General features: G+C 36.2%; 1 protein-coding gene across 7 annotated transcripts in view; it reads left to right on the top strand.

Moving 5' to 3' along the window:
- Positions 1–23649, top strand: part of TMEM117 (transmembrane protein 117) — a 375263-nt gene extending 351614 nt beyond the window's left edge. For 3 of the 7 annotated variants that reach the window (XM_016146458.2, XM_036236513.1, XM_016146459.2), the window contains exons 5-6: positions 8247–8376; positions 19325–23649. In XM_016146458.2, the coding sequence (XP_016001944.2) occupies positions 8247–8376; positions 19325–19971 (777 nt within the window). In that variant the 3' untranslated portion in view covers positions 19972–23649. The remainder of the gene's footprint in view (positions 1–8246; positions 8377–19324) is intronic. The other 4 variants (XM_016146453.2, XM_016146456.2, XM_016146454.2 and 1 more) reach the window with 2 other exon arrangements.
- The last annotated feature ends 726 nt before the right edge of the window (positions 23650–24375 follow it).

Below are 24375 nucleotides of genomic sequence, written 5' to 3'. Positions count from 1 at the left end.
ATATAAAGATAGATAACCTCTAATATTCGTGTAAGACTTCTTTACTCCAGTGTGTAAACTTGTTTTCCAAAAGGACACTAAGGGCGATGGAATATCTCTCCCACAGGTGCCCAACAAGGAAAACAATGTATTTTAGTTTGACCTCTGGACTAGCAATAGTTTCAGAAAATTTTTCAATTCACTGAGGATATAATTCACAAACAATAAAATGTATTTTATTCTTTCCATCCCTCTGTCCTGCTCCTATATATCTTGTATTTCTAGTCTTTGCTCTCTTACTTGAGGGTTGATAATTTTTCTCTAGAGCACAAAGGATGAACACTCTTGACCTAAAACTCGTTGAAGAAAGCATGGAACATCTGCCAGTTCAAATCCATTGCTCTAAAGGTTTTACTTTCTGTTCATGTTATCTCTGGGTGGTCCATGGAGGTCAGAGGTAGAGATTTCATGATTGTTCCAGAATCTGAAGTCTTTACTAAGAAAGATGAAAAGAGAAGGAAACCACACAGGGTACAGAGCAGCAAGAATCTAGCCTACTGTTTCTAAAAGCCTACTGCCTGCAAGACACAATAAACTGAGCCCAGTGTTGTATTGTTTTGTTTTTTCAGAAAAGCAGCTATCTTGACTTCACAAAGAGTGATAGTTAGAATATTTACTGGTACAAAGGAGGTACTAATCAATCAGAATGGACACTCCCCAATCAGAATAGACACCAGCTATAAACAGCCAGTGTATCCATACTGGTGCACACTAGCTTTTAAAATTAGTCATTGCAGGAGCTACTGAAAATATAAAAAAAAGAATCTCAGGTCTCAGAGCCCCCTATTCCAGGGGTCCCTAACCCCCAAGCCTTGGACTGATTAGGTTTGTGGCCTGTTAGGAACTGGGCCAGACAGCAGAACAGAAGGTGAGCTGCAGGCAAGCAAGTGAAGCTTCATCTGTATTTGCAGCCTCTCCCCAGCACTAGCATCACCACCTTAGCTCCACCTCAGATCATCTGGCATTAGATTCTCATAGGAGTACCGGTTCCTGGTGCCCAAAAGATTGGGGACCACTGCTACCAAAATTAAATTTATTTTTCACTAACAAAACACCTCCACCTGATGTCTAATAGCATGTTCCAAATAGATCTCTGGATTTCTTACCCACTTCTCCATCTTCTATAAATGTATTGGTTTTCTTATCTCCCCCACCTCAGTAAATACTACCATCATTTACTAGTTGCTGGAACAACTGGTAAATTCAAAAAATTGAGTTGGTGATACCTTCAAAACATATCTTGATCTGAACAACTGACCACCCTTGTTTAACCACCTAAACTACTACAAATTAACTGGTCTTCATTCTTTCTTTAGCCAACCTACCATTCTCTTCCTATAACCTCTCTACACTCCTTGAATCACTCTAACCATTATGTTTCTTGGAAACACCCATCTAATTTTCTCCTCAAGACCTGTGCATTGGCTCTTCCTGCTGGCTGATCTGCTCCTCCTCCAGAGATTTGCACGGCTTGCTCTTCATGCCAATCAATGCTCCATGCAAAGGTCACCCTCAAAGAAGTGTTCTTTTGACTCACTAAACTAGCACCCACCCCCTTACACTGCTTTATTTCCTTCAGAGCATTTATCACTGTTTGATATCACATTATAGTGCTATTTGCTGATTTACTGGTCTGTCTCCCAACTAGAATATATGCTCCATGAGACATTTCTGACAAAAAATTATAAGTATAGAAATGAACTTTTTGCAAGAAACATTAGGGGTTATTTACCTTAACCACCCACCTGATATTTAGATTAACTTCAAACTCTTTTGTTTGTGAAGTGAATATTTTTATATTGAATTATATTTACCCACCAATCTCCACTATTATTATTTTTCACAGAAAAATGACCTCAATATTAAATAAAAATTTACCAAGGACAATATCTACTTTTTGACAGTATGCAATTAATTTTCCTATATAGCCTGTGGAAGAAATTGGTCATTCGGACAATTGAATGTGACCATTACTGGCAGTATGCATAGAGTCAGAACAGATACTGAAGCAGTGACATTTTATACCAAATGTAAAAATACAATAGAGCACAGAATAAACAAGGGCTACGTTTTATTGAACTGCAGCCAGTGTTTGAGAAATAACGTGAACATATATTGTCTAATAACTTCCTCCCACTAGATATCACTCTTTCTTTATTAGGAAAAGACAAATTATTAGGAGTTCTCATTTAAGTAAAAAATATGTCAATTTATTATATAGTTAATATTTATTCTTAAGAGGTGCAAAGTAGATAGTTGTCGTTTGATGACCAATGGAAGACTACCCTGAAGCTGGAGTTAGAACAGTGCATTTCTTTAGACTTTGCACCAACTTCACTTATTGGCAACTTGTCATAGCCAATGGTTTGTCTCCTTGTCTCCCCGACAACACCCTTAGAAGTCTCTAAGATGTCAAGCATTCTTTCCCTTGTACTGGTGGACCGTATTGCCCTAGTGAGAGATATTGATTTCTCATTATTCCTAGGTGCCACATGATGCATTTCTATTAGTTGTAAACACTTACAAGACTGACTTTTATTTTGTCCTTCATCACATCAGTCTGCAAGGGCAGGACATCTGTAAATGAGGCCCAGTGCATTTTATCAGACATTTTCACCTTGGTGCTTAAACAAGTAATGCTTTCAAGGTGTCTTGATATAATATAGCTTGTTTTAAAAACCTACTGATCTCTTGATAGAGCCCCCTGGTAAGATTTCTTAAAAATAACAAACATACATTTACTTTTCAAATCTACTCTGGGAATGACTTATTTGGTTTTTTCATAGACATGAATATATCTTATTGATGTACATTGGCTTCAGAATTAGCCAGGAAAATTCATATTGTCTTTTACAAGTAAGAAAGGTTATTGATGAAGAAAATACATTAAATACTACAAAATAGGCCCTTAAGATAAATTGGATTACTTGGGCAACAACAATTTTGAGAGTTCGTTGATATCTTAGAATACACAAAAACATGTGAAAGAGTCAAGGTCTTTAAACATTTTAAGGAAGTATTTACAGTTTGACTTGGATTTGTTTTAGTGGTAAATAAGATCTGTCATCTCCACAATTTGTTGACAAAATCCTACTCCAACCAGAAAGCCAAGATTTTTTTCCCAGCGATTTTGAGTCTCTTAAATAACCTATATGCCTTCTGAGGTAAAACTCTAAGAGGTAATAGGGAAAACAAAAACAATAGTGAATATCAAGAGAAAATGAGAGTACAATATATGAGGAAAGGACCTCTGAGAAGTAACCTCCTGCTATTTCTCTTTTGTCCGTCCGCCACATTTACCACAGGGTACCCTGACATTCAGCCTTGCCTTGACAACCTTCCTGGGATCTTCCACTGTGGGAAATGATCCCCCACTTTTTTTAATCGCATGTTGGTTTCCATTTTGTTTCTTGTTCTCTGACTCGGTTGGACATGTTTCATGAGTGTCTTTACATATAGGCGGTCACTAAAAAAATGTCTTGGATTATCTCAATGAGAATTTTAACTAACTCCCAAACATTAACTACTTCATCTCATAATATTTACATTTGACCTCTGCTTTCTTTCCCTGTCTCTTTTTCTTTGTGATGTCTGGCTAATTGCCTAATCTTTGGGTTATTCTATATGATTCCAGCATATCTAGTTTATAGTGAAAAGGTTTTTTTCATAATCTTATATGTCAGGTTGACATGTGATATTATTCACAAAAAAAAGAATTCGTTGTGCTGTCATTGTTTACCTAAATCCATCCTGAGTTTCCATTTACATGAAACCAAAAAGAGATTGTTGTATACCTTTAACTTTGAGAGAGCTCCATTCATCAATTGAACAAATATTTGAGTTCTTACTATATGCTGAGCTCTATTTCAGTAATGGAAAATATAGCAATAAACAAAACAGGAAAAAAACCTATAAGCTCCTAGAGCTTACATCCCAATGGGGGATACACAAACACATACGCAATATCTACTATATGTCAAGGTTTCCAAGGATTTATTCAGCCAAGTGATTCCACGGCAACTTTGCCAATTAGAAGAAGCATAGGGTTGCCGAAAGAAATCAGGCACTTGAAATTCTTAATAAGAAACAAAAATATCACCCAAAGCGGGAGTACAATTCTTCAGGCCACCACTGCTCGTTGTCATCTAAAATTCTGTTGCTAGGACACTGCTAAGCACAGAAAAGCTAATGACATTTTATAACTGGGGTCGTTTTTGAAAGAACGATGTTCTGAAATTCATTGATCTAAATTCAGTTCCAATATATAGGAGAAATAGAGAATAACAAAGAAAAAGAAATATCTGTAAAGAGGCTTTTAAATTCATGTAAACCTTAATATTAGTAATCTGATGCTTTTAAATAATAGATATACAAATTATTACAATGAAAAATGTTGGTATATTTTATTAATATTTAAAAATCTATTATTAATTCTATTCTAAATGGTTATCAATACTTTTCAGTAAAATCTAGTTTATCTCTTAATTTCCTCAAAAACCAGAAGTCCAATCTTTGACCCCAAAAATAAAACTTTTGTTTTGATACTATGGCTTTAGTTTTGCAAGGTAGAGTAATCAGTGTTATTACATTTTTATTCTCTAATGCTTCTCTAAGTAGAACTGAGGTCTCTTCATTTGATTTGGGAAATTGAATGCCAGTTGGGGAATTCAAAACAGTATTGGTTTCAAGCTTGAGTTCCTCTGAATTGTATCAAGTTTTCTTCTTTGGCCCTGAGGCATGCATCTTAATGAAAAAAACGTAGGGAAATGGTGAATCCAGAATATCCTGAAACCATCTTGCCTGTATACTTAATATTGTCCTGAAATTCTGTCCAAATATATTTCATGAATAATAAGGCCGCATTTGGAGAGAATCACATTTAGACATATCCGACCAAATTACACATCCAAATGTAATTTGGAAATCATTGTCCAAGTGTAATTTTTATTGCTATAGGCAAAGTAAACCATAGTATGTAAGAAATAAGATTAGATATATATCATGGCACTGATCCTTTTTATATAGGAAATATTCCCATCTGAATGAAAAGTAACTGTTTCTCAGTTACTTTGAAGCAAGATACAAAGTTGGAAATCTGTTCATCACCATGAACTGATGAAAACTGGAATGGTGTGTGTGATACAATATCCCTGAACTACAAATGTGATATACCTCTGCAATTATTGTTAGGTTTAATAGCAGAAAGTAATAAGGGAGCTTTTAATTACTAAATACATTTCTTGAAGAACAAAATAAATGAACATTCCATACTATGTAATCACAGGATTAGCCTGGCTCTACCCTGGTCTTAGTAGCTGATCACATCTTGCCTCGTCATTCTCTTACTTCAATAGTTTCATCTTGTGTTCAAACTATATTTTTTATATTTATGCAGAAAGAAAAGAAAGCCATGACACTCATAACATTTATGTGCAATCTGTGTATGAAACTTTCTATATATCCATAATTACAATGCCCAGAGAATCTCGATGTTTGCTATCATCCATTAGTCAAATTTTCCTCATCAGTCTGATTAGAAGCCAACTATCTCCAGGACAGTTGCTTAGTGGAGAAAGAGTTACAGTTCATCTCCTTTTCCAAATTAGGGTCAGATAAAAATGAGAGCCCTCTTGGAGTGGAGGGAGATAGAGAAAAGTAGTTTAAATCTCCTCATGAAACCAACTTTTGATGAGAAATCCATGCTGTGCAATAAATGAAGACAGAGAAGAGAAGAAGGTGGCCTTCATCCTTTTTCATCTGGACCCTGAAGCAGGGTCCTCCTGATCCTCTTGAAAACAGACTTATCAGTTTCTTCTGCTTCACTCTCAGGATAAACCTGACCTTGGAGTCATGCTGCGGGAATCAGCCATGATTGTTGGACATTTCCCTGTCTCTTTCCTCTGTTTCCAGCAATGTGTTATTTGCTGTCCAGGCATTATCTGGTCTTCCCAAAAAGTCTGTGAGAATGATATATTTAACCCCAATTTATAAATAAAGAGACAAAAATTAGGGAGGTTCAGAACATCATCCACTCTCTTGTTTCTACCTCCTTCAAATAAATACTGGGATATTACCAGCCCTAAACACCTATTCTTCATTAAGATGAGCCCTAAACATCCTGCAAGTAGTAGCAATTATTAGTGTTACCATTCCACTCTGTCAAGTAAGAGCAGAGTTTACACTGATTCATTAATGGTCTGGAGAAATATGCAGAGCAGGAATTAAAGTACAAAAACTAGTATAACAGGAAAAGAATGGGGGCAGGGAGTTAGAAGACTAAAGAAAAGAGTTTTGAAAAGCAAAATATGGTGATTATAAACAATAATGTAGAAGGATGCAATTAGTTCTGGTCAAGATGGCAGAGTAGCATGCAATTAAAAAATAATATAGAAGGGGAGAAGCTAAGAGAATTGATAGATCAACTCTTTTTCATTAATTCTCTGTTTTTAAAATTTCTTACATGGCATCAGCTACTTCTCTCACACTTTCCCCCAAACTCCTTGCCCTGATCTTGTCCTAAAAAAAAAAAAAAAGACAAGTAATGCCATCTTCCAAACAAAGATCAATACTTTCTCTTCTCTTTCCTCTCCTCTCCATTTCCTTAATTTATCTTTCTCTCTCCAAGTACAGGTGGGAAATGATTGAGGAACTATTTTTTGGTGAAAGAAATTTTGATCCCGGGCTACAAGAAATCTCTAGAAATTACTTTTAAACTAAAATCAATTTCATACCCAATAGAAAACTTTAGTTTCGTGGAATGAAAAGCTATATGTGAACATTCCAAGAACATCTTTCCTATAAAAAGATATATCAAGCACATGTGCCCAGTTACTACCAAGAAGTATCCTCTTTCTTAAACCAAGAAATAAAAAAAGAGAATTTCTCTATTGAAAGTGCTGTGTGCTGTTTATCCAGGGCTAGTGAAAGATACTTTGGTTATCAATCTCTTTACTTGCCAAGCATAATTTTTCATGGGAGATGTCAGCTATATTTATCAAAAGGCCAAATTCAATTTCAGTTCTCTTTGCGGAAGCCTTGCAAATAACATAGAAAGAACAAGACAGTATCAGTAACAATAATAATAAAGGCAAATGCATTTTAATAAAATGCAATACCTCACACATATTATTACCAATTCATTTTCTACTAATGTTTTAGATCAAAATGTTCAAACTTATTTAGCTTTAATGCTTTGGGTTTTCTGAACTTCCCAAATCACATGCCTATTTGTTGCAGGGGTCTGGAAGAACTTTTCAGACTATAAAACTATTAAAAAAAACTTTTTTACATTGAGATAATGTATTGAAATCTTAAATTATTTCGTCCATTATTTTTTTCACATTCAGGTTCTTTTAAAATAGTCACTGAATACAGGACTGATACTTTAGTGATTATTTTATTATTAAAAGTGAAAATATCTGTATTAATGCCTTTGGATCTACCTCAAATATTTCTTTATATTTAGTGCATACGTCCTTCACATGTTAGTTATGAACTTTAAGTTGTTGCCTCTATTCAAAACCAAGAGCAGGTGAGACACCTAAAAATATCCTCATTTGCCTTCACAAATAGAAAAAACTAATAAGAATTTGAGAATTAATTCACTATTCAGCTCTCGTGCTAGTGTGTCAGGCCTTCGTCATTTGGTTTGAATTGATGCTAAATTGCAGGAGAGCAGGACAGGAGACTGGCTTTTTGCCATTCCATATAGTTACTGGCCAAGGTGATTAATAAAAGTCCCTTGATGTAAATTGAGGAACTTGGTTAAGTGAATCAGATCCTTTTTACTATGTCTTCTTACACAAAACATGCAGTTTTAGGGTTTATAGTTTTAAAAAGTAGTGAGACAGATTTACCCCATATTTATAAAGTATGGACTACTTCCTTTAGATAAAAATTTAAAATCAGTTCTCTAGAATAAAAGAGATAAACATGTATAGATGCAAATCAATTCTGTATTGGTTTCTTATTACCACATTAAAGAGAAAAGCCGAGGATATAAGTTATGACTTAATTTTGATTTTGAATGCATACCGCTACCTAATGTACATAAAATAACCATCACAGAACAAAACCGATCCCTCCAACAGCTGGATGCATTTAAATGATTTTAAAATAAGTGCTTACAAAAAGTCAATTTGGGATATTTTGCTGCTTATGTACAAAACAAATCACAAATATGTTTTTATGTTGATTTTTTCTGACAGGACTGGGAATTCCCACATTTCATGGGAGATGTCGATGTAAATCTCCCTGGGTTGCACACCCCTCACATGCAATTCAAGATCCCTTTCTTCCAGAAGATCTTCAAGGAAGAATATCATATTCACATAACAGGTATGTTATGAATTTTAACATGGTATTTTTTGTCTCCAAGTTAGAGTAATACTAGCTGCTATAAAAAAGGAAACGGTAACATGTTAGAGGCATACATAAATATTGTTCTGTTTCTTACTCACTTAACAGTGCAAGGTGTTTCTAGGTCTACTGCGGTTCCAGGCTGTCATTCTGGGACTTAGACTACTGGTGGCCTTAACAATTTCAACTTCATCCAGCACAGAGATGGGAATAAAGAGAATGGGGGAAATGATTAAGAAAGCTTACCTGTTTCTTAACCACCTTGGCTTGGAAAAGAAACATGTCACCTCCCCTCACGTTCTGTTGGCAATAACCAGTCAGATGGCCCCAAGGAGAGCAGGGAGATGTAGTCTTCAGTCAGGCAGCCACTTCCTATGTCAGGCCCAGTGTTGTAGCACAGGATTATCAGAAACGAAGAACATGTCTTTGGTGTGGAGAGTTAGCTATCTCTGTCAGACTCCATATACCACCCCACCTTGGTTTTGTTCATTGTGTGGGTTTCCTTTTCAAAACCTATAGCTCAGGATATTTTTTCAATATTAATTCTCTTTATGCTTTGTTCTTAATTTACTACTGAGATCGAAACAGAGGTATCCTAGAGCTCCAATCAGACCATATGCTTTTAGGGAGGTTGGCCACTTCTCATCTGATTAAAACCTACTTCTGTGGTAGAGTTCGTGTTTATCTCAAGTGATTCTCTTGTGATTCCTCAGATTATTTCATTTTCAGATGTGTCTTGCTTTTGAAATAATATGATTTATTATAATATTCTTTCATGACATCTCAGTCATTCTCATCTAAAAAAGCGTTCCTAGAGTACCTTCTTTACCTTTTTTTTCTTTAAAATGAGAAGTAGACAGCCGAATGATCAAATGAAGAATGTCATTAGTTCTCGAGCTGTTCAGATGCAGGTAGCGAATGTGTGTGTTTTAAGGGCAACGGCCTAGGATCCCACGCCTGCTATAATAAAAATTGCTGAAGAAATCTGTGCTTACACTACCGTCTGTGCTGCTGAATAAAAATAGTCTGAGCACAGAAAACGCGAACATCTGAGGACTGCAAAAAAACCTTTGCTTCCCAACTTGATGGCTGTTTTTTGCTGAGCATGAGGCAACCTTCCTAATTTGGAGAATGAGCTCATGAATAGGGAAGATGCAGCAGGTTTCTTCTCCTTTTTAAAATGAATGAGGCCCATCTATTAAATTCACTGGGTAAATCAATCAATTTGAGTTCGGGTCACAGAGTGTAGTTTCAGAGTCCCCACTTAATCCCTGCAGCATGCTACCTTCTTGGACTTCTAAAACAGCTGTCACACACATGGCATCATCACATCCCTCTGGGTGGGCTCTCACCTGGACCATCTGTTCTTGCTATCAGCTCTTCTCCCAGGCCATCATGGCACTGATATTGTCTCTGACTCAGTATCAGAATCCCTGCCAGAAATATACTGCTAAAGTGCAGAATATCAGCTTTTTTATTTAAAAAAAAAAAATGAGAGGGGGAGATTCAGAGAGATCATTGATAAGAAAAAAAATCAAGTTGTTAAGTATATTTAATTTGGGGATATTTTGCATAGCTTTGTCATACATGCTATCATTTACAGATAGCGGCAGGTTCGACTTTTGTGGTGCTCAGAGCTTACACCATTTGGAATGCTCTATTTAAGAATATGAATACAAAATTACAACTGAAAATTATATTCAGTGCCTTGGAAGGGAGCCACACATACAGGAGTCCCTGAACCTTTGGCATCACTAGCTTCTAGGTAGAGCCTTCTACACCTTTGGACTTAAACCTTTATCCCACCAAATATTATTTTGTAAAAACTTAAAAGGAAGAAAGACTAGCTAAGTATGTGTATTGGAGACTGTACATTAATAAAGTTTTCCAGAAGGTAGAAATATATTATAATTAAGGCTTTGGTTATGCTAATTAACATATCACCCAGGAAACTTTATAAACATACAGGTTGTTAGGCGCCAAACCTAATGATTCCTACAGAGTAGGTCTGGGGAAAGGGCAAGGAATGGGACTTTTGAAAAGCTTTGCCACATGATGCTAATCTTTGAGAACTATTCCTTTCTGACAGAGAAGCCACAGTTGAGGTCAGGATGTCTCCTGATTCGAACCAAGTGAATAACTGGGTGCCCGGACCTGCTAGGAAGGCTATTAAGGATTTTGGAGTTTAAATTCAAAATAAAATAGGACACATGTGGGCTTGGGGTGAAGGGATCCAGCATAACCAATTGAGATTCAATTTTTGGTAAGATCATCACGTACCTTCCCAGATCCATCCATGATAAAATTTTCTGGGAAGACAGTGATAGGAGGCTAAAGTAAGTTGTACTTTCTCCCCCTCTTGTTTTTCTTACTCTCTTTGTTCCATTACTTGGCTAAAGAGGTTGCTGAGGCTACTCTGGGAGTACCATCTAGTCTCCTGTGAAAGGCCTTTCACTTTATCTGACATTGTTTCTGGGCAAACCTAGGTAAAATTTCCAAAACATAGTGCTACATGTTGGATTTGAATATGCTCAGTAGTTAGCCCACGAATTTCCAAGTACACTGCAAATGCTAACTTGATCAGCTCTTCCAAGTTTGGCTCCTTTTTGTAGAGAGACTTGATTGCTTTCCTTAATAAACAAATATGGTATTACCGCTTGGATTATTAAGCATGAAACCCTGTCTAGCCATCAATGGTTCTCAAACTTTAGTGTATATGAGAATTACCTGGAGAGCTTATTAAAAAATTCCATCAGCCACACACCCAGACAGAGCTGGATGTCTGAGGGATGTGGTGGACCCTAGAATCTACCGTTCTCTCAAGCATCACCAGTTATGTCTATGCAGGCAGCCAGAGGACCACACCCAGACAAATGCTGCTACAGAGAAACATTTTCTAGTCAGAATTCCTCTCGTCTCAGCTTCAATTTATTTTCATATGCAACTCTTAAAACAAAAGCCAAGGGGCAGAAAGAAAATTCAGTAGAAATGGAGTGGCCTGTGAGAAAGTCATATGGTAGAGGCCCGTCAGGAGTTAGAACGTTTAGAGCTGGGGGCAACGGAGGAGATCCTGAAGCAGAGCGTGGCTGCGAAAGGTCTGGATGACCATAGATGAAGATAGAGCCAGGGGTAGAAAGGGATCCTGTAGACCCCCACATGGCTCTGTCTGTTCCCTTCTCTGCAGTCTTTGTTCTGCACTAGAAGAGGCTGGATGAGGACTGCTAATGTTCTCTTAGGGTCAAGAATGACTCTTACTGGGCCTCAACTATCATTTCTCTGTGAAGGGTCTTCAGTGCATGCCGAGGAAATGGAACGTAAAGGGTTGGTGCATAGACTCCAACTCTGCTACTGAGTGGTGGCATGGCCGTCATCCAGCTCCTGAACTTCTTAGAGGCTCAGTTTTCTCATCTTTTAAACAGAGACCGTACTAGGTCTTCCCTCAGAGTTGCTATATTATATTAGTTAACATGTACAAGGCACTTAAAACACTGTCTTCCATGTATTAAGCACTCAATAAATTCTATCTTTACCTGAAACTTTTCCATTCATTCATCCAGGGTTGGTGTTTCCTATTTAATAAAAAAAAAAAAAAAAAAAAAATCAGGCAGCCCAAGAGAGGGCTCTCTTATTATTTATCCACTACTCTGAGTTCTCTACTGTTATTTACTTTTCTGAATCCTCAAGAAGGAGAAAGCAGAGAATGGGAAAACAAAATCTTTCTCCCAATGAGATTCTGTGTATGTAGAGGGTTATCTGATACCGGTGAGTTCCCATTGACATTTTTAAAGTATTAAGGATTTGAGCATTTTTTAATCCTGATTCCATGCTAGTTTTATTTATGAATGTCAGAAATAACTTGAATTGTTGCATCTGTTTAGCTCATCTGGATCCCCCTTGACAGATGGTTTGCTGCAGTATGTGTGAGCTTTCATTTTATAAGCTGGGCTAGAGCTTATAAAAATAAATCATCTCTATCTAAGGGTGTGTTTAAAAAAATTTTTTCTGGGAATTTTGATTTCAGGAACAAAAGGGATAAATGGTTAGTGATTAGGTCACACAGGAGCTTTCGGCCCAAGGCTATTGTTCTTCTAAAAGTAAATGCAACTGTATAGTTCCCTTTTCTGCCCTCTTCCCTTTTACCTATAAGGTGGATGCAAAGATGGATTCAAATGTGATACGCTAAGTCTCTGGAGGCAAGAGAGGAATGGCCTCTCAATTCAGTCTCGGAAGCCCCTCTGAGTCCTATTAATGCCAATCCCGGTGGAAACTCTGCCATCTGTCATCCCAGCCAGACAAAGGGAGTGTCCCATTGGTGGCCATCATCTGAGTAAATTAGGAGGGGGCTGGGGGAAAGGCCAGAAGGAAGGCCTGTGCATCTGCGAAGAGAGAATTCACACTGTTGGCATGATGATGCCCACGGGAACCCTTTCGGCAAAAATGGAAAATGCAGAAGTAAACAAGCCTCTGTAGGTCTGTAGTGTTCTGTTTCAGTTTCCTGAACAGTGTGAGGGCGCAGGTGCTTTACAATGGCAAGAATGTGGAAAATAATGAATAAAACCCCTTCATTTTATTTCCAAAAGTGCATAATTTCTGGTAAATGAGTTCCCAGACATTGTTTTTTAAAGAACTCTCCTGTGTCAATCAGATCATGGGAAGTGCTGGGGAGGACAGGCCAGTGGTCCATCCAGCAGAATATTCTGTCTGATACAATTAGCAAGGGACTTGTTATAGGGAAATACGATATATCCTATTGTTCACCGTGACAGTCCCCCAAGATCATGAATTTATCCAGAGTACACAAAGATCTCCTGCTATTCTTTCAGTTGTGAATTTTTCTAAATCTTTCCTGAAGCAGTTTTCATTTTCAACACATTTATACAGCTCTAAGAGTTAACTATGTTTACTTCTACATAAAACAGAAATTCATTTTATTTGTCAAAAACTCATCTTTTTCCAGGCCATGGTTGCTTTGTCCATAGCTTGTGAGTTCTTGCTGCTCCTGAGGTTGTCCCATCTGCCCAAAATGAGGTGTCCTGTCTTCATTTATGTATACATGAGGATATTTCTAATACAACTCACATGGTCTTCAAAAATTGTCTTCGCAGTCAGAGGAAGAACTTGAGATATATAATTAATCATAACATTTGAGACATGAATATTTTACTTTTCTCAATATTCCAGATCACATTAGATTTTAGCAGTATCCTGGAATTCACCGGATCATTGTAACATATGAATTTGATTCAAAAGACTAGAACTTCACTCATAGTATTTTTCTTGAAATGTTATCTCAGAGTTTACTTGTTGCTTAACAGATGTTTCCTGAGTTAATATGTGTCTAAACCCAAGCCAGGATCTAGAGAATACAAAAATGAACATGACATAGTTCCCAGATTCAAGAACCTTCAGTACAGTCTTCGGTACAACTATGTGGGCTTTTCTTTCTCTTTTTATCATCACATGTTTCTGCCTCTACTCACCAAACTGAATTATGTTTCCCACTTAGGAAGCAACAGTGACAAAAGAAGGACTTTGAGAAGCTGTATTTATTTGCTTTTTAAGTCTTAAGAAGATTCTTTACTAACTCGACTTATTAATTTATAAATTATTTAGTAAATATCTTCCCTTTACCAAATGGTCTCCTCATAGGCTACGCACAGAATGTGGTTTCTAGCTGTCCCAAAGTTACAGACGGAGCTCAGTGAGCTCTGTTTTTAACTGCTCATGTCTGGAATGAGAGGACATTGAATTTGCCCAAGAAGCCTGTTACAGCAAATTGCTATTTCTTTAATTAACCAAAACTCATCTTTTTCAAGGCCAGGGTGTCTTGCTATTTTATAGTAAATACTTAATAGCTTTGTGGCACATGACTATTTTATGTATCTGCTCTTGCAGAGTCTGGCTGAGTGGTAGCACTTACTTGATGTAAAGGTGCCCACAGCATAGCACAGCTCAACCACAATGTTAAGTGGTAACTCTCCTGAGTAAAAGATTTTTGCAAATATTATGACTGCATATTTGAATCCTAAAAGTTTTATTATATGATGGAAATATCAGCACTTTATAGTCTTTTTCTTTAGTTGAAAAAAATAACACTCTCCTCCAAATTGTTGTCATTTCCTATGGTAAGAGGAGATGATAGTTAATGAAGAATTCTTTTAAAACTAACTAGCTCAGAATTCTATAGGCTCCCACAAAGTAGAAAGATAAAATGACCATTATAATATCATTTTTGACAATCAGTAAGATTCATTAAAAGCACAAAATATGAAAAAGAGGTAATCCCACCAACACCACGCAGTGATTTCTCATTAAAGAAGACAGTGAGATATTTTGACATGGTGATTAATAGTAGTAATGTATGAATTTTACCCTTCCTCCTTGCTGATTTACATTATGCCATGTAGTTGAAACAACAGGGGGAAATGCAAAATCTCTCATGAGAGTAATGCTGAAATCTCAAACCTCTTGTTACGGTTGATTGTACCTTCACAACAACATACTTGGAAAAACGAAAATAGAAGCACTTTCTATTCTTTCTTTTTTTGTGTCTTATATTCTTTCCATGTGGGTTATTTCAGGTATTCAAATTTATTTTTTATGGTAATCAGTATTTCTCAGAAATATAATCTCTTTTCTTTTTTTTTTCTTTTTAAGGAAAGCTTTCTCCGTGTAAAACTTGTTTATTCCATCTTTTTTGCTCTAACGGGGAAATTTCCTGGTGCATCATAAAACATTAAAGTTTAAACAGTGTTTATTTTACTGACTCATCAAAGAGACGTTTGAGGCTGGGATGAAACCTTAAGGATTATATAGCTCAACTCCCTCACCTTATAGACAAGAATGCCGAGCTTGAGTTGTTTCGCCTGATTTTGCTATCTGATTTGCCACATCTCAGAGGGCAAAAGTAATATTTTTAAAGAGGAAAAAAACATTACCAAGGTAACAAAACACTGTGTGGAAAAATGTAAGGATGGGTGAAAGAGAAAAATGAACATTCTTTCTCTGTACAAATGGATAAATGGACCCGAGGTTATATCAAGTGGTCTGGAAACAAAAAGTAAGAAGAGCCATTTCTTCTAAATTCTCAGCAGCTTCAAGTTTCAGCTGGATGGCTGAGTGGTGGGAAAGACAATGCTGTAGCCACAGAATATAATAAGGAAATATGGTATTAGTGGGGATTCTGCCTCAGTCTCTTCTCTCCCCTCTGTATGCACTTTCCCACCTTCACGTGGCCTCTCTGCTGGGGGTGGGGGAGGTGGGGAGTGAGTAAGGGAACTAGTTCCTGTTCTGTAACCTCAAAATTTGTGTACATAAAAGACCTTTTCTCAGGTCCAATACTACTGAGAGCTATAGACAAATTACCAATGGCTAAGGATTTTTAACATGCTAAATATGCTGATCCACACAGCATATGTCTATATAGCTGCACGCTGGGTTCTCTTGGATAACTGATCTAATGATATCTACCCTATAATGTCAGTGCTCAATAATACAACCTATTTTATCTAAACTAATCACTTGTAGAATATATCTTTGTCACAAAGCCTTACATACTCTTCTCTCCCACTATTCTATCACCAAGATCCTATATTAACCAGATTGAAGAAGTATAAGAAATTATAGAAATAATAGTACCCTACATTTTTGGCAAACAATATATTTCTAAAAACGTTCAAATATAATTTCTTACTTTATCCTCACAATAATCCTTTGATGTAGTTACGTTGGAATTATTCTCCATGTCACCAAATATAAAAACTAAATTCGCACAGCTAATAAGTAGAAGGATATGGGGAAGAGGACAGAATCATATAACTGGAAGGCATTTAGTTCAGTTCCCTCAATTTGAAAATAAAATTATTTAGTCTACAGAGGTTAAACGGGTTACCCAAGGTTTTATTATTCAAGTTTAGTGTTAGAATGTGATTTCCATATGGTGATTTCCAGCCTGTAGTTTTTGTCACCGTGGTACTCCCTCTCACAAATGGGTGAAGATGTGTGAGACCTGGATGATTCTATCCATCAATGGAGGTCAAAGATCACATTTTTAATTTCCTTCTCCTCCATTCCATCTAAATATTCACACTCCAGGTTACATGAGAAAAAACATAAAGTGATCCTTTAGTCTCAAAGTTTAATGGTCAAATGAACCCAGCACCATTCATCTTAGATGGTAGAAAAATAATTTTTAAGTAGGAAAAAAAATCTCCTATCTTCAGGATTTCTTCTTAGCTTCATCAGTCTACATACTTCCATTTTTATGCTCTGAGTTTATGTTTTCCTTTGTCTATTGACATTCATTGAGCATCTTTTCCCCACTAGAAAAGCACCTTTCTCCATGTTCCATGGGCATTCCTTTCTTTTCCCTGAATCTGTGCCGCTGCTTATCTTCAGTTTCTCATATCTTGTTACCCTAGAAATAGAGACCCCTTTATAGGGACCGCTCAATTCACAAGTTTATAAAAATGACCTAGAGAAGATACAAGTCTCTCCAAGGAACCTTTGTGAGTCAAGAAGGTGATAATCAGTTACACAATTTCAAGAACATCTTCTTGCCATCTAGTGTGGCTTTGTAACACATATAGTTTACAGTAAGAGAATAAGTACAAAACTTTTACAACAGAGAAGCACCCAAAGCTCCTATTTCAACTTACTTTCTATTACGGAAGCTACACACTAGTGCCGCCTTAATACTGGATGAAACTTGCTGAACTTTTTCATTTCACCTGTCTCTCATTCATCTCCTGCCTTTCTTTTCCTACAATATTCTCCATTCTTGTCCCTCTCTCTTCCCTCAGCCTCTCTATTCCACATTGCCAGATCTTTCACTGTATGCCATTCTATCTGCAGCATAATGAAAACATAAACAAAAGAAATGTAAAATTTTCTAAACTGCTCCCTGTCTTGCTTTTCTTTCAAGGACCATATGAATTGTTACTTCTTCTAAAATCCTTTCTGCCAAAATTAGCCCTCGATTTTTATTCCATTTTCCCAATATCTTCAGTATTTATGGTTTGATCACTCATTTGGCACCTCTCAAATGTGGTCTGTTATTACTATTTCTCTGTTGATGTCTCTGTCATGTTTTCCCAACAAGATGATGCATTCTTTCCTAAAAGGCAGAAGCGTATCCTCAGCATTTACTAAGGTATCCTACACAGCATCCATTATCTTTCGTAATGATGCTCACCTTTATTCTTGATTGCATTTTTCTGGCTTTAGCTTTCTCAATTTGTTTTACGGTTGATTCTTAGAACAGTTTTGGTTCTGAAGATCCAGGGAAGGTAGGAGTGGTTTGAACTTAACGGTGCTAGCTGTTAGAAATGTTTTATCATATCTGGAAATGTTTTCAATGTTCCAACTTACTTTCTAGTTTAGGTGTGCAAAATAAATCATTCAGGCAAAAGCTTCCATTAGAAATATTATAAAACCTATACAAGTTTTATGTTGAATGATTTCAGGACAGGCAGAGTTATAATTTTCCTTCATACATAAATTCTCTTCCTATAGAAGCAGTTGTACTTTTCCATGCAAATGAAGACATCATCTCATCATAGCTTAGGCAAGGCTTTGATAATAATAGTAACAATTACTGAGTACCAGACACTGTGTTTAGCATCTAATAATCACACGAAAAATGTTAACAGCTTTAATAAGTACTATTATTTTTTGAATGGAAAAGAAATTGGTGTTCAGAAAATTTAAACAGAGCGAGGATTAAAACCCTCCAAAGTTGCATATAATAAGAGCCTGAAAACGTATAATGATGGTAATAAAATATTTGCCTAAACTCTTCACAAAGTATCTTTTTATGTATCTATATATTCTGTGAGAGTACATATTGCAAAATACATATTTACCATCCTTGGTTTAGTAGTTTGCTCAAGGTCATAGCTCTCTGCTGTCCCAAAAGTTCTATAATCATGTGAACAGTAACTTAATATTCAATACTACTATCTTCAAATACAAAATAAAATAATTTTGACATAACTAAAACTTCTAGAACTTGTTACATATCTTACCTAATTTGCTACAGCAAGTTTATTAGGTAGGTATACTCTATTATTAGGATATACTTCATACTATAAAACTTATAATAAATTATGATTATAATAAAAATATAATGGGATCCAGTATTTCTTGAAATTTTTTCCACATTTTCCATTTGCAGACATAGATGTTATTAGATAATATATCTCTAAATAAGACCTTATTCGGATAAGCATTTTAAAAGCTACAAAGAAATAGTAGTTACAGTCTCTCCAAATCATGTCTTCTAAAACAGTTCATTAGCTTTGGTTATATTAAATGTCTGATAAATGAATTCTGTTCAATGAAAATTTGATGCAATTATTTTTAAAGTCTTAAAATTAATGTTCAAGGATTATTGATCTGAATCACATCAACTAATGGTTTAATCAACAGGTCACCTACAAACAGCAATGTGAATTCAACTGATATACTGCTGTGCTTGCATTGCAAAATGATTTATGTCTTGCCCAAACATAATTATAAAACTGTAAGAGATGTTGAATTATATGTGGGACTTCTCTAAAAATTTCATTAGAACTTTGTTTTTAAACGTTAATTGAAATGTTCTAGTGGATAATCTATGTGGAACCAAATTTGAATATAGCCGTGGGACCTAGAAAACAAGGAGACTTAACCTGGTTAATGTAAATACCATAAATTACTGGCTGTGGGACCCACAGTTATGTGTTCATATGCCTTAGAATCCACTTAAAAAATTCCCTTTGCCAGTTCACTTAATGGAAGCATAATGGTTTCAAAAAAATTAATTGTCGACAGGTCTAAAACATTAACAATTTATACTATTGTGCTATTATCTTCATTTTATTGGATAAAACCTTATTGCAGTTTTATGATTCTTTGGCTAATATGCAGTATTTCTTTTTTAATGCAGGTAAATGGTTTAATTATGGAATTATCTTTCTTGTCTTGATTTTGGACCTTAATATGTGGAAGAACCAGATATTTTATAAACCTCATGAATATGGACAGTATATTGGCCCAGGGCAGAAGATATATACAGTGAAAGACTCAGAAAGTTTAAAGGATTTGAACAGAACCAAGCTCTCCTGGGAATGGAGGTCCAATCACACTAACCCTCGGACTAATAAAACGTATGTTGAGGGAGACATGTTCTTACATAGCAGGTTTACAGGGGCTAGTCTTGATGTCAAGTGTCTAGCTTTTGTTCCAAGTTTGATAGCATTTGTGTGGTTTGGATTCTTCATTTGGTTCTTTGGACGATTTTTGAAAAATGAGCAAGGCATGGAGAATCAGGACAAAACTTACACTCGCATGAAAAGAAAATCCCCATCGGAACATAGCAAAGACATGGGAATCACTCGAGAAAACACCCAGGCCTCAGTGGAAGACCCGCTGAATGACCCCCCTTCGGTTTGCATCAGATCTGACTTCAACGAAATTGTCTACAAGTCCTCCCACCTAACGTCAGAAAACTTGAGCTCGCACTTGAATGAGTCTACCAGCGCGACAGAAGCTGACCCAGACCCAACGGCTTCTAAAAGTACACCTACGAACTAGATTCACTTACTTGGAGACAGCACAAAAAGCAACCTTGAGTGTAACTTTAAAAAGTTAGTCTTTTTTTTTTTTTTGTAAATGTAAGGTTTACTTAGTTATTAGGTAAAGAAATACAAACAATGCCACAACGGTGCTCAACATGCTTTTTCTAGGACTCATTGTTTTCTATTTGTATTATGATACACGTGCCTACTGTATATTTAACAGTCCTCTAGAGATTGCTTTTCACAATTGCACAAGCTATTTATTGACTTTACAGCATAGTACAAGATTAGCTGATTACCTGTGTATCTGATGTTCAACCATAGTGGTGCCTTGAGACATTAAACCGTTTTTTAACTGTACCAGAAACCGAGTGTGAAACAGTTCTCTAATCTACTTCACATAGGTTGTGTGTGTGTGCGCGTGTGTGTGTGTTTGTATACAGTTATTTTGATCTATACTTAATGTCTGAGCAGGAAACAGATGTAGCTTAGATGTGGCTCAGAAAGTATCTCTTGGTTTCTTATTCAATAGCAAAGTTGGTGACTTTGAAAGCCAGACTGCAGAGATGAATGGCGATTACCTTTGAATATTTATTGGCTGTCTGCCAAATACAAATACAGATACAAAATTCTGTAACAGGAGAATGATAATCCAGCATGGGTCACTACTTGTGAAGTGTGACTTTCTCCAGCCAGTAATTACAATTAGATGATAATACCTAATTATGTTTTCCTAATTAAACATAAATTGCTACTTGATTAAAAATCCTGCCCTTCACCTTTGGGAACAAAGGTTAAGAGGCACAGTTGGGTAAATTCTCAAATTTATTGGCATTTACACAAAGCCCCAGAAAACCAAGGAACTGAAGTTTTAATCATGTGAGGGTTGCACAGCCTCCCATCTACAATATTTGTACATCTTTCTGTAAATATGGCTCTGGACAGTGAAAATTGAAAAACATATGTGAACCCTGAGCAAGGGAACTCTTCTAAAAGTCATGCAGTGGATCTTGTGAGGCAGGAAAGGATGCATGAAAGAACCTGTTTAGTGGCTTGTTTTATGTGCTTTTTTTTTTTTTTTTAAGAATTAAACATCTCACATTAATAAATAAGAAAATTATACATCGATAATTATGTGATGTCATTTTTTATTTATAATAGATTCAATTATATCTTAGTTAAATAAGAGCCCTTTAAAAAATTTTTTAACTCCGTGACAGGCAAGTTAAGAAATGGAACACTCTCAACTTGCCTTTAATTTTGTTCCATAAATTGTGGTTACATGTTCCTTGAGGGGGTTGAGAGAGATCACTTTTAAGCAAAATTACTTTCCTGTCACATACTGACATAGCTGTATTTTGTCTTTATGATTTTTTAAATCTCTCTTGTTTTGATCTATCTGCTTTTAAGCTTGCAGCATGCTGAATTTAGCATGCATAATAGAACTATGTATTTATCTGTCACTTGAGAGCCAGTTTTAATAAATATCTTTCTACGATTGTTTACTAAGCAATTGGAACCAGGTCCCTGCTATTTCTTTTACCTTTAATAGCCATGCATGTTGCTAGTTAGAATCATAAATATCTGTGACACTAAAAATGCAGAGATCAAGCTCACTATAGTAACCCATCGACCATACTGTCCAAAGAAACTGACCATGTTATCCCTGGCATGTGGTAATGTTGGCCATTACCAAATTTGCATAGCATAGAACAACTTTTGCCTCTGGGACAAGAAAAGAACACCACCTAAGACTATATTTTTATTTATTCTGAAAGTCATTGTCTTATAGAACAAAATTGATTTAGAAAGTGGGTGTCTATTATCAGTGTGCAGTCTTTATGAAAATATTATTTGAGAATCTTTATGTGAGTATTAAGGAAAAAGTGTTCCAATGAGGAAATTAATTAACAGAAGAAAGAAAAGAAATAAGAAACCTTAGAGCATGATGGTTAGGTATTTTGACGGATTGACAAGAGAAGTTATCAGGTGATACAAAACGTGTATCTTTAAAGTTTCCATAAGTCTTAGTACCAAATAAGATAATTTCTAAGGATGGCATTTTAATAGTCACACAAGATTTGAACCCTCAGAGGCTTCCAGTATCCAATTGTATATAACAATCTACACATGAGTCTTCTTCCTCTTTTGGCTAACTTTTTAGATATTATACATCAATTTGCATTTATACCAACTAAAGGTTACAAAATGAGATAAAATCAAAGTTAAAATCACTTTTATTTATGTTTAGTCTTAGATTCTGAGTCACATACCAATAGACTTTGACTCTACAGAGCTTTTTGAATACCAAACCTTTTGAACTATTGAGAGCATAAAAAAAAAATGTGTAGTAAATAAAAAATGAAGGGTTTAAAAAAAAGATTAAAAATCACTAACAGATTCTGAAGAAAGCATAACAAATGTGATGCCTTAATTGCAGTAATGCTTAAGGACTATAAACAATTAATATTTCTACTGTTTAGTAATTACAGTATTTTCTTCCGCACAGTGCAGAAATTGTACTAATGACACAATTTTAGTATATTAGATTATAGAGTACTTCATTAGTGTTATAAATGGAAAATTAAATACACACTATGAATTTATGCTCGATAATATATGCCTACACATAAATCTCATCAGCACATGCCCATTTATGTTACATAACCATAGTTACCTCATCTTCTCCCCATGGTGGCTACTTATTATGTTCCCTTACCTTTTAGCACATCTAACATCACCGGTGAATCTTATTAGAAATGTTAAGAATTATTTCTTCTCCATTTGCTCTAAGAGTCAGCCAAGCACAAAATCTTCTTTTACTTTTATAGGATCGGATTTCACAAGTAGCATTCAAAAGCACAACTGGCTGCCATTACAATGGAAAGAAGTCATTCAACACAGACACACAGATTCAAAGGTGGGAGTCAATACCGCTGTCACATCTCACCACTGGACTCTATTAGCAGTTCTGTCATGTTATTGGGCTGTTCTGTGAGTCACCAACACAACCTAACAGGAAATATGAGAAAAATAATGCTAATAAGTCGCCCTTAGCTGTCCCTACAACTGACGGCTCATGATCCAACTGTATTATCTGACATTTGGCCCAGGCCTTGGTGTCCCCCCTCATTGCTTATCTGTCCTCACTCCAAACTGATCTCTATTTTAAATTAAAACTCTTGGTTATGCAACCACAATCTGAGTATTATGCTTTTATTGTCTTTTCCCCCTCAGATGGTGATGTGGCTCACTACTCTATCTGGCCTGATATCCTCCGGATTTGTCCCTCGGGAACTCAACTTCTAACCTGTTATCTAACCCTGCCTTTAAGAGCAGGAAAGCAAATCAATTAGTTTTGGAACAGATAAACTGGCACTTTTTTTCATTTATCCTTGTTTTTATTTTTAAACACTTTTGTGTACATAAGGTCATGAACCAATATATGACATCAATATGGTAACCAATATAGATAAGAGAATTAAGGTCATAAGTTTGGTTACTACCATTTAGGACTAGAACTGTATTATAATTTGAACAACTGGAAGGTTTGTTGTGGCGCGTTCAAATCTAAGACCCAGGGAGCCAATTGAGATTAATTACGAGCCTTTATTAGCCGGTCTGACTGACTCTCCTCATTAGAGAATCAGCCCCGAGCTTTCAGAGGAGGTCTCTTAAAAAGCCTACAATTACATTAAACAAGCAGGAAAGTTTACAGAAGCAGGAGTTATCCATTAGCATATCTTTGCACAGGATAGCTACACCCTTAATATCAGCATATCTTTGCACGGAATATCTCCTAGAACTATACCCTGGTTAAACATTAAACAAGCAAGCAGAAATTGGTGTTTGAAAGTCTCCCCCCTCCCCTTAACAGGTTTAGATGTAGTGTTTGCAGCTCACAAGTCATTCTTATTGAAGAGCATTGGAAAAAGAGGTGGACATTTGTAATTGTGAGAAAAAGATAGCGGAGCACAAGTGGAATTTGTTGTAATGAAATCTTGGAAATGAAAAATGGCAGTCTTCATGTGGACGGGCTCTAAAACATCAGGGAGGGGAGCTAGGCTTTTGGAAAAGGAACTTCAGTATAAGGTTATCATGAGTGCAACATACCTACTATTAGGTAGAAGACTCAAAAAGATATGTTCAACATAGCTGAGGGGGCACACAAAAGGTTGCTTGATTGGTTTCTTAAACATTCTAGTGCTCAGGTTACTCTACATTTGCCCCAGGGAGCATGGCCAGAGCTGGGAGAGGAGACAAGGGACTGGTAAAAGGAACTACAGAAGTAGGTGTGGAGGGAGTGGATAACAGGAGGAGATAAAAGACAAAAATCAACTCTTAATTCAGAGAGAGTGGAACATTCTTGAAGGGAGAACAAACATGGGGGCAAAGTCTATGTAGAAGCATATCACCAGCA

This window comes from Rousettus aegyptiacus, unplaced genomic scaffold (genome assembly GCF_014176215.1).
Source record: "Rousettus aegyptiacus isolate mRouAeg1 unplaced genomic scaffold, mRouAeg1.p scaffold_m13_p_2, whole genome shotgun sequence".
Classification (NCBI taxonomy): Eukaryota; Metazoa; Chordata; class Mammalia; order Chiroptera; family Pteropodidae; genus Rousettus; species Rousettus aegyptiacus.
The sequence above is the reverse complement of the archived record's forward strand: the minus strand, read 5'-3'. Positions and strand labels throughout refer to the sequence as shown.